General features: G+C 36.4%; 2 protein-coding genes across 2 annotated transcripts; both read right to left on the reverse strand.

Annotated features, from left to right (window-relative positions):
• Positions 1-6: 6 nt before the first annotated feature.
• Positions 7-6,084, reverse strand: pycr1a (pyrroline-5-carboxylate reductase 1a). Its single transcript, XM_016543415.1, has 8 exons — positions 5,953-6,084; positions 5,661-5,733; positions 4,291-4,361; positions 3,999-4,178; positions 1,788-2,009; positions 1,580-1,672; positions 1,322-1,485; positions 7-462 (listed from the first exon to the last, which is right to left on the reverse strand). Exons 2-8 carry the CDS (start codon positions 5,725-5,727, stop codon positions 297-299), a joined length of 963 nt encoding a protein of 320 aa, XP_016398901.1. The 5' UTR covers positions 5,728-5,733; positions 5,953-6,084; the 3' UTR covers positions 7-296.
• A 2,462-nt stretch (positions 6,085-8,546) lies between these two features.
• myadml2 (myeloid associated differentiation marker like 2) lies at positions 8,547-10,252 on the reverse strand. The gene is made up of 2 exons (XM_016543420.1): positions 9,936-10,252; positions 8,547-9,787 (listed from the first exon to the last, which is right to left on the reverse strand). The coding sequence occupies exon 2, from the start codon at positions 9,552-9,554 to the stop codon at positions 8,643-8,645; it is 912 nt and encodes a 303-aa protein (XP_016398906.1). The 5' UTR covers positions 9,555-9,787; positions 9,936-10,252; the 3' UTR covers positions 8,547-8,642.
• Between the last annotated feature and the right edge of the window lie 888 nt (positions 10,253-11,140).

Below are 11,140 nucleotides of genomic sequence, written 5' to 3' on the forward strand. Positions count from 1 at the left end.
CAAAATTAGAGATCCCACTATAAATGTTTTAATTTCATTCAAGTCAGCCCAGACATAGTTTAATAAATCTACACAGTGTATATCAAGAGAAACTATTGCTTAGAGTTGGTCCAAACCAGCATAAGGCAAAAGCACAATATAGAAAATGAAGTAAACACACCGTTCAGGTTATAAAAAAAAGCTTACTAACCAGTTTATGAGAACAATTTAAAAAATGTTTTGGTATTTTAAGTGTCTTATCTGCAATTCTTGAAGTGGTTTCATCTCTACTGTAAACCAGATGAGGCTGATGAGGTTCAGTTTTTCTTGTGTTTGGAGGTGCTGCTGTTAAAGAGGTTGAGTCCGGTCCTAACACCGACCCCTGCTGCCGTCACACCCGGCTGCTGGAGCACCTTGTCCAGAGTCGTCTTCTTTATGGCTGCGGGAGAAATCTTCTCCTGGTCAGCTAAGTGCTGAAGCTCCCTAAAAAAAATTTTAAAAAACAGTGAGCATGAGTGAGCAATGTCCATCTGGAAGACAAAACTGTTTAAAGAGCCCATCAAATTTAAAATGGGAGCTTTGTGGCCAGACGACGTCTGATAGTATGAATACAATTAATAAGATAAACAAACCCACTTTATAGTAAGTGTTTTTAACTGTTCTGTACATTTAAATAATTAATTTGATACAATGTAATTATTGTGTACATACATGTATTTTCATTGTATTTACATTTAAAAATTACCCGCATATAATCAAAACTGTAATTACACTGAAGACCACAGAACTACCCCTTAACCCCAGGGGTTTTCAAACTGGGGGCCAGAGGGCCGCAAGGGGGTGCTGGGGGTCCACAGAAATGTTTAGAGAAAAACAGTGTAAAAATGTTTTAAATTAATAAATAATATAATTTTATTAAAACAAGTAAAAATGTGATTTAAATAACGTAATAAATAAACACACAGAATAAAATAAATACATATGAAATAGCATATAAAATAGCAGCAAATACAACACGAACACTCGAATGTTGTTTTAACGCAAGTACATAGTAGTTTAAGACAACTAATATTCAGAATTATTATCAATTTGACTTCACTGAAACTTTTGGATAACAACTGAACTGAATAATGACACTAACTTTATATATCCTGCCCCATCTTCCTTTTTTAATAGAAAATACGTGAACACAAGGAGTAAAACTATGCTTATCAAGTAATTTTCAAGGATTATGACATGATGAATTATGAAGAAAGATAAATGAACACATCTAGCTGAAAATCAATCATCGGCAATTCTTTTGACTTCGTTTTAATAGCACTTCTTTTTTATTTTGCTGTACCTTGTTCTGATGCATGATGCCTCCACGGCGTTGATTAGGAGGCTACGGAAGCCGCCACTTTCCATGACATGTAAAGCGTGGATCGTAGCACCTCCAGGCGAAGCCACGTTGTCTTTTAACTGTCCAGGGTGTTGCTCGGACTCCAGGAGCATTTTTGCCGCCCCCTTACAAAAAGCATCACAGTACTGTAAATCTCAGACACAAATATTTCTCAGATTACCAAGATGAGAAATGTTTCAGAGACTGTCAAGAACTAACAAGCAGAGCCTGAGCTCCGAGTCGCACAGCCAGTCTTCTGGGGAGTCCCATCTTCACCCCTCCATCAGCGAGAGCGTCAACAGCTAGGAATGCCTAAGATAAAAAGATATATAAAGATTTCCTAAGTCAGCGGTGGATGTGCAAAGGAAGCCACAAGGAGCTCAACTGTTGGTTTAAACCTCCTTTATAATCCTAGGTTGTCGCTTACATAGGCTGGGCCGCTGCCACTAAGGCCAGTGACGGCATCAATCAGGTCCTCCTCCACCTCTGTGCAATAGCCCACACTGGCCATTAGCTGCTCCAGGAGCTTCCCGTCCTCCACCTCTGCATGGGTGCCTGTGGCGTACACCGTGGCCCCTTCACGCACCACCACTGGAGTATTCGTCATACAGCGGATTACTTTAGGAGCTGGGCGGTACTGCAGCAATTTCTACAAGTATAGGAAGTTATGAAATTATATAGAATTTAATTGATGTGTGATCACAGGTGTGTGTATATTGTGTGGCTCATATAATTAACTCTTTCCCCGCCATTGACGAGTTATCTCGTCTTTTACAAGAAAACGCTTCCCCGCCAAAGACGAGTTTTTACGGCTTTTCGTGTATTCACTGTTATACACTCGGGGGCACTATTACACATCTTCTGAATGAGTACAAAACCTCCCGAACAAAAACACACGTGAACAGGACGGAGAAACAAGTTATCTCTAATGTAAACAGATGCATATGAAAAATAATGCGATCATCAGCAATGGCAGCATATAAATGAAAACTGCATAATGTTACGGAGTAAAATGTTGATCCAGGAAGTGGTATATGTCTGTGCAAGCTTTGGAGGTGTTGATAGAAGCGATTTACTGGATTTATGCTTTGATAATCGTACTGAATATTACCCAGATGTGGTTTTTGATAAAAATGTGATTTTCTCACCTTTTTGCTCAAAATTATGCATTTTTATGAAACCTACCTATATTCAAGTGTTGATAAAAAAAAGAATGCTTTAAGCTAGAATAAAACTGATTTTTTTGTTTAAAAGTAGAGGCTCTGATCTTTATTTTTATTTTATTTTAAAAAATCTGATATACTCTATGAATGATCAAATTCTATGAATGATCAAACATGAAATAATAAGTGAATGAATGAATGATATACGAATATATGATATATGAATGATGTGTTTTTGAAAGAAGTCTCTTATGCTCACCAAGGCTACATTGATTTGATCATAAATACAGTTAAACAGTAATATTGTAAGATATAATTAGCATTTAAAATAACTGTTTTGTTTAAATTAGGGCTGTTTTCTAAATTAAATTAATCGTGATTAATCGCATCCAAAATAAAAGTGTTGTATTTACATAATATATGAGTGTGTACTGTATATATTTTTATGTATATATAAACACACACACATTGTGTTTACATATCATATATTATGTAAGCTCGACACTTCTATTTTGAATGTGATTAATCGCGAATAATCTATTTGACAGCCCTAATTTAAATATATTTTAAACTGTAATTTATTGATGTGATGCAAAGCTGAATTTTCGACATCATTACTCCAGTCTTCAGTGTCACATGATCTTTCAGAAATCATTATAATATGCTGATTTGCTGCACAATTATTACCAATTATTATTGGTGCTCAATTACTAATAATGGTTTTTAATATTATCTTATTATTAAATATATGTTTTTAGAAATTGAATTTTTCTTTTATGAATAAAGAGTTCAAAAGAACAGCATTTATTTGAAACTATTCTTTTTTTAAATTATTTTATGCATCCTTGCTAAATTAAAGTATTAATTTAAAAGAAAAATTTAATTACTTATTCCAAACTTTTGAGTGGTAGTGTATCATGGTTTCCACAGACATATTAAGCAGCACAACATTTATAATAGTAAGAAATGTTTCTTGAGCAGCAAATCAGCATATTAGAATGATTTCTGAACACTAAATGCTGGAGTAATGCTGCTGAAAATTAAGTTTTACATCACAGGAAAAAATTACTTCTCAAAATATATTAAAATGGAAAATAGTTATTTTAAATTGTAACCGTATTCCACAATATTGTGATCAAATATTTTGCAGCTTTGGTGAGCATAAGAGACTTCTTTCAAAAAATCTTACCAACTTCAAACTTTTGACCGGAAGTGTAAATACATATGTGCTTACCAAAACTGAAAAAATAATGAGAAAATGTAAACAATAAATACATTAAAAATACGTTAATTTACGTATGTATCATTTATTTTGTTTAGCATATAATTTCATTAATTTATCATTCACATTTCCTCATCTATTTATTATTTTGTTTTGGTCCTCCATACCCCTAAACTGAATGCTTTGTTTTACCAAACCACCAAAGGCTGGTATCATTATATAATTATGTGTCATGGAATAGGTATATTCTGACCTTCTCTATGGAGCTGATCGTCACTCCTGCTGCACAGGACACAATGAGATGACGGTCTTCAATGTCTGGCCCGATCTCATCCAAAACAAAGGGAATGATATGTGGCTTGACCGCAAGGAACAGAACATCACTCTTGTTCACAGTCTCTTTATTACTGGTGGTGAAGTATGCTCCCATTTTCTGAAGTACAGAGAAAGTACCTCATTAACGATGTTCAAAAGTGTATTTGAATATTGCTTTCAAACTAATATAGTTTAGTCTAATATGACTCAGATGCTGGTCAAACACTCACTCTTAGCCCAATGACAGTTGGCAGGTCTGTGTCTGGAGAGCTCGCAGTTATCCTGTGTGTGGCGATCACACCTGATAGACAGGAGAGTGCATAGTAACATTGTGAATAAGATTATAGGTTAGGGTGTATGTTATCTTTAAGGAAAGGTACAAGCATATATGAGCAATATCACTCGAGTACGAGAGCGATACCGACTCTATATCAGCGGCTGTGATTAGGCCAGAGGCACGAGGCCAGAGGTAATCACAGCCGCTGCTATAGAGCCAGTATCGCTCGAGTACGTGAGTGATATTGCGTTTATACAACAGTTCGACGAAACGCGTGTATTTAAACAAGAAACAACGGAGTGCCTAATAAAACCCTCTTTTGTGCGGAACTACTTCCTTCCTCCACTGATTCAAAGCTCAAGTTGACAGTTAAACATACGTCACTTTTAGAATTCGTATCAAGGGCATGTGCTGCTTCAGTTAGGTTATTAGTGAGAAATAATGAGGTTATAAAAGAGAAACAATGCGGCAATGCGTGCATCCAAATGAGAGAGAGAGAGACCGCGAAGCTAGACGTTTCATCTTATATTAACTAGCGTACTCTACGATTACATAGACCCGGCTAGAACAAGCAGAGTGATACAAAATTGTGAAAGGGCGTTCCTGTAGCGATACCAGTACAATATCGCACGGTTCTCAACCAATCAGATTGAAAAACTAGAACGAACTGTTGTATAAATAGTATTATATGTCACCATACAGCCAAAATATGTTTTACTATTACATTAATGTTTCATATTTTAATGATTTTATTTCACGCTTTTTCTTTCATTAGAATTGTTTAGCATTTTTCTGAGGTTTTCCTTTAAGTGACACTTTTGCATGCACATGTAATAAATGTCATTTTGCTCCTAATTTTACGCCTCGCTTTTTTCATAATATTGCTTTTGAGAAAGATTTTTTTCACATCATTTTTCCTTGGCGTTTTATTGGCATAAACAATGGGTAAAGTGTGTTTATTTATATGCATGATGTTTTATTAAATATTTTGGTAAAAAAAAAAAACGTTTTGACAAAATGCTCTGACAATTGCCCACTACCAAGATGGATAGATGGAGATCACATAAAAAAAAAAAAAACATTATTATTATTATTACTACTACTACTATTTACCTTTATTGTGTCTATATTACTCGATATAATGTGCAAAATTGTACTTATTTAATAAAGTCTGGTTTTACATTTAAAAACTTTGACTAATGTGCATCAGTGCATGTTTGGTGAGTATTTAATAAAGTAGGGTGAGTTGGATTGTTCGCTCGTTGTAGTGTTTTGGCTCCTCTAGTGGTTGTTGTGTGTAATGCGCTGCTGCTGCTGCTTTACCTGCTGCTGTGAAGCCCTTCACCAGCGCGTGAGCCAACTGACCTGCTCCGATGAATCCAACGCTCATTTTGACCTGTCAATAACAATCACACCGATAAGCATTCACCAGCAGACTAAACACACAAGTTAACAATAAGTTAAAGGCAATTAACTGATAACATGAGGTAATATCAAGACGGAGTCTGCTTGCTGTGTACTTTATTTCCTGATTGGATTAAAAAGCAGTAATGCAGCAGAGACAATTAGATAAAAGACGAAAGCTAAATGTTTAAAAGTTACCTAACAAATGTACCTTAAATATTGTCGTTCGAAGAGCTGGTGTACTTATATTTTCTCTATTTCACGTTTGTTTGTTGTGTTCACGTTGTACGTGGACGTTTAGTTATACTGCCATTACTGAAGTGGAGTAAAAGGCTTTGACCAATCACGGTAAAGCACTGCTTGAGTCTCAGCCAATCGCTGTACTTCATGGATGCACCATGCGTTTTGATTGGCCAGCTAAGCTGTCAGACAAGCCAGTTGCGTGAGCACGTGGGCTTGTGTCAACAGAAAGACAGCGAAACTGTATGCGCTTATCTGATACATTTACCAGATTCCTTATATTTGATATGTTTACTTTTTATTGATGTGTATTTATTCCTCAGTACTATTTTCTTGCTCTCTGTTCCACCTATATTTAACTAGTTTAACTTTTTTATTTAATTTATCATAGATCTGTTGTTTTCAGTTGAAACCAAAGTCCCTTTAAGGTATTCTATAGTCTTTGGTTGAAACTAAACATAATCTATTACCACAATGATATTACAGACTATTACTACCCCAAATAAAATGTTGTCAGATTAACTAACTTCTATAAATGTTCATAATAGAGTTGGTTATAAACACCTATCCACACACCTATACTACCAAAAAAAATAAAAATAATAATAATAATAATAATAAATAAAATAAATAAATAAAAAGCCAAATATTTTTTTTATATATATTTAAAAATATATATTTTTGCTCACATATGTTTCAAAATATATTTATGTAAATACATTTTACTACCAATTTATTTTTGGCCATATTTTTGAAGATATATTTTAAATGTATAAATATATAATATAAAAAAATCTACTTTGACCTCTATATATTTCAGTCCAAGAAAATGCATTCAAAAACTCGATTTGTTGTGTGTAACACGTGTGAACACATAACTCATTTGAATAAACTTCAGCAAGGAACATAATTTAAAATGCTCGAAAAAAACTGCAATATTGCAATATATTAAACATTATTAAATCTACCTTTGATCATCCACATTTGTGTTTAGCCTAAATGTAGGTTGCTGAAATGTATTTTTTTCATCCCCCTGAAATACATTTAGAAATATCTTTTGCTATATGATGGATGAAACTAAATATATTTTCTATTTCAAAATTATATATCATTGAGCTTCACTGTTTGCATCATAGCATACATTTCAATATATTTTGGCCACTTTTTTTGCCATGTGGGCATATTCATACAGAAAAGTGTCTTAATTTGTGTACCTGGTCATTTTTGTTTGCTAGTTTTTTAAAGTGTTGAGAAAGAGAAAGAAACTGATCTGGGCACAAAAGAATCCAGTTTAATTACCAACATATTTTGATTTATTTAAATGTATTGAAAATAAGTAACAATATATTGTCACATGCTATTAAAAAAAAAAAATAATAAAAATAATAAACTATTATTGGAGTCTGAGTAGATTGTCCAGATATGCAGAGATTGCTTTCTAAAATAAAATAAAATAAAATAGTATTTATGGACAATACATAAACAAGTGATAGGCTATATTCTCTTCTCCTAGTCAGAGGTCACAGATCTCTCATGTTTGGATAAGCAGCTGACAAAGTCATACTGTGTTAGAAATTATAATTTCCAAATGTAAGCATTACTGTATTAGTAATCGAATAATAATAATAATAATAATAATAATGATGATGTTGTGACATATAACCTATAACATTATATGCATACTTCAATTATAAAAATTACACTTTAAGTTGTACTCATAGTAAGCCATATAACAGCTGTTCTAATTCACAACTTAAAAAAAAAAAAAACATTCTTAAAGGGATAGTTCACCAAAAAAATGAAATTTCTGTCATCTTTTACTCACCCTCATATCATCCCCAAACTCTATGAATTTCTGTAGAACATAATATAAATTTTTTGTCCAATACAATCACCAAAACTGACAGCATTTTCAGAATATCTTCCTTTGTGTTCTACAGAAGAAATAAAGTCAGTTTAAAATGAGATAAAAGTGAGTAAACAATGGCAGAATTTACATTTTTGGGTGAACTATCCCTTTAAGACTTACAGTGTCAATGAATTGCGGAGAGGTATTGTCAACAACTTAAAAAAAAAAAAGCATTCTTAAAGGGATAGTTCACCAAAAAAATTAAATTTCTGTCATCTTTTACTCACCCTCATATCATCCCCAAACTCTATGAATTTCTGTAGAACATAATATACATTTTTTGTCCAATACAATCACCAAAACTGACAGCATTTTCAGAATATCTTCCTTTGTGTTCTACAGAAGAAATAAAGTCAGTTTAAAATGACATAAAAGTGAGTAAACAATGGCAGAATTTACATTTTTGGGTGAACTATCCCTTTAAGACTTACAGTGTCAATGAATTGCGGAGAGGTATTGTCACAGAAGTCAATTTTCCATTGGAATAGAGTCTAAAATTGCTTTGATTTCATTCTAATAAGCAAAGTAACAACTTTATTAAGTAACACAAAGAAAAAATCAATTGGAGTTAGAATTGCAGTTGGAAAGTCTAAACATTTTCATTCTAATCAACAAAATTACAAAAATCCAGAATATTTTTAAAGTACTACAAATACACACAGCTGTATTTTATTGGCATGGCTGTATGTTACAACATTTTTATGCCTCATTTCCAGTATTCATATGTCCACCGTTCTGGAGATGAGCTGGTCTTATGCAGCTGAATGCGAGACAAATCGTATTCTTTGAGAGTAAACCAGATCGGTGAAGTACAGCACCAGGTTGGCACAAGTGAACACGGCAATCACCAGCTTGCTGTCCCATGGGCACTTTCCTCTCGGACAGTCTTCTGGTCGCCCCGGGGTGCCATACTTCTTATCAAAACTAAAAACCGGCCAGACCACAGCAGCACTCAGATACAGCAGCATAGCCAGGAAGGTGTAGATGACCACAAAGCGGTCGAAAGGGAAGCGCAGCGAAGATGTTCTCCCCGAGACGGTCAGAGCCACCACCACGACGGTTACAGCGAAGCACAGGCTGTAGACCACCACGCAGTACTGAGTAGGGATGTGGCAGTTGTATTCACTGTCATTGGCCAGAGCGCCGAAGATGATGCAGGCTATGAAGGCTTGGACCACCTTGAGCAGCCCAGACACGGTGGCCATGTAGCCAACCACGTGGCCCGGCTTGGCCCGTGTGATGAACACCTCGGCTCCATAAGCGAAGCAGCAGACGCTGGAGCAGACGGTGACGGCGATGCGATAGTTGCGCACCTCGCAGCCCTCGGATGGGCACTCGGATCTGAGGAAGTAGACGGGGTAGACTATCGAGGCCGTGACGTACATGAGAGTGGCCAACATGGCGAAGGCCACAGTGAAGTTGTCCCAGGAGATGGGCATACACCCGTGTAGCCTCGTCACGTCCAGAGTGAAGACCACCAGTGTGACGGCAAAGCAGAAGCACCAGACGAACATGCAGTAGGTCCCGTAGGTGGCGCTGAAGCCTGCACTGTGGGCCACCAAGGCCATGGTGGTGCAACCCAGAAGCAGCTGGCACATCCGGGCAGCGCCGACTCCAGACAGTACTGCTGCCTTGTTTAGATAATGGCCTCCTTGGGGGTCCATGGAAAGCTTTGGGTGGATCTCGATGAATCAGATGAGTGTCGCTGCACCTCCACGGCCCAATCCACAAACCTCGCCCTTTTCCTGCCTCTTTATTTAGGCAGCCTTAATGACAAATCTCCTTTACTGCTTCCCAGCTCTGCTTTATAATTACTGGAGAGTGTGTAGGATCGGATTACAGTAAAAACTCTGGATGTTCTCTGTCTGTGAGTGAAGAGGAACTTGAAGACAAAAGACTATCTAGCAAACTATAGCAAAAGCAATAGAATGACCATAAGATAATTGACTTTTAAATTCAAATCATTGCTGTTATTTACATAAAGTTCCAAATTCCAGTCGATGGCTCTCTAGGACACCTTACAGCTTGAGTCTTTGCATAGTCACCTTGTCCTCGCAGGTCTTGTTCTGTGGTATTTGTCAGTTGATCGTGACCACTGAAAGTTCCACATAAGTCGAAAGTCACCTTCAAGATGCTGCTTTAGCTAAAGTGTATCTTCATAACAAGATTAGCAAGATCCAGTAAATATCCCACATGCGATGGAATCAGGTTCCCAATTTCTTTAAACTTTCTTCTTCTTTTAACACTGATTACCTTAGATCTCTTACTCTCTCCAGCACGGTTTCCACTCTCACACACACTGGCGTGTGCTGGGCTTTGAGTTGAAGTGTACTAGGGAAAGCGGATTTAATGAGTGCGTTCTGCCGAGCTCAGGGCCACGGGCTCCACCAGCTCTATAAATAGAGCCCTATATTCCACTGTGGAATGGGGTGGGAATCCAAATGTCCGCGTCAAGCAACAGTGCAGGGAGTCATGTTTCATATGGTTGCAAACTGTGTGTGTATGTGTGTGAGCTATTTAGGGACAGTTACAAGGTGTAGGCCCTGGCACATCTGTCTGGCTCAAAGAAAAAGTGCAATGTAATGGCCCCAGATTAAGAGCAGATGAAAAATGGCTTGTCAGTTTGTAATACATTTTTTTTTTTTTCTTAGTGATAATTTAGATTTTTTTTTTAATTTTTTTTTTTTTACATTACCTAATGTTTCTGAATGTCTTTATTTTTAAATTAAGAAGTAGTTTTTCATACTTTGTTAAAGGAGTCATCGGATGCAAAATTCACTTTTACATAAATGTGTGTTGGCTGTGTGTGTGTACACATCCACCCTATAATGATAAAAATATCATAAAAAATATATATGAATTTATAATTCACATAAATCTTAACCACTTTCTCAAATCAAGCCGTTCTCAGATGCTTGGCTGTGTGACGTCACACAGGGCAAGGCCGCTCCCACGATTGTTGACTGACACTGGCGTTTTACCTTAGACCCGCCCTGAGTGAGCTGTCAACAATCCTCCATTGTTCCGACGCCAGAGCAGGTGTAGACAAGAATGTCTCCTTAGCGAGTGAGGTGTTTTGTTGTTGGATGTAATAATGAACATAGCAGTTGTCATTTACTCCTGACATCTGAGCCTCTTAAGACGCAGTGGATTACGCAACGGAATGCCCCCCGATCTAACTAAATGAATCACCTGTATGTTTGCACGAATCATTCGTCATCCAGCTTCACCTCCAGAAGAAGTGAGTATA

This window comes from Sinocyclocheilus rhinocerous, unplaced genomic scaffold (assembly GCF_001515625.1).
Source record: "Sinocyclocheilus rhinocerous isolate Xijiao unplaced genomic scaffold, SAMN03320098_v1.1 scaffold1450, whole genome shotgun sequence".
In the NCBI taxonomy this organism is placed as follows: Eukaryota; Metazoa; Chordata; class Actinopteri; order Cypriniformes; family Cyprinidae; genus Sinocyclocheilus; species Sinocyclocheilus rhinocerous.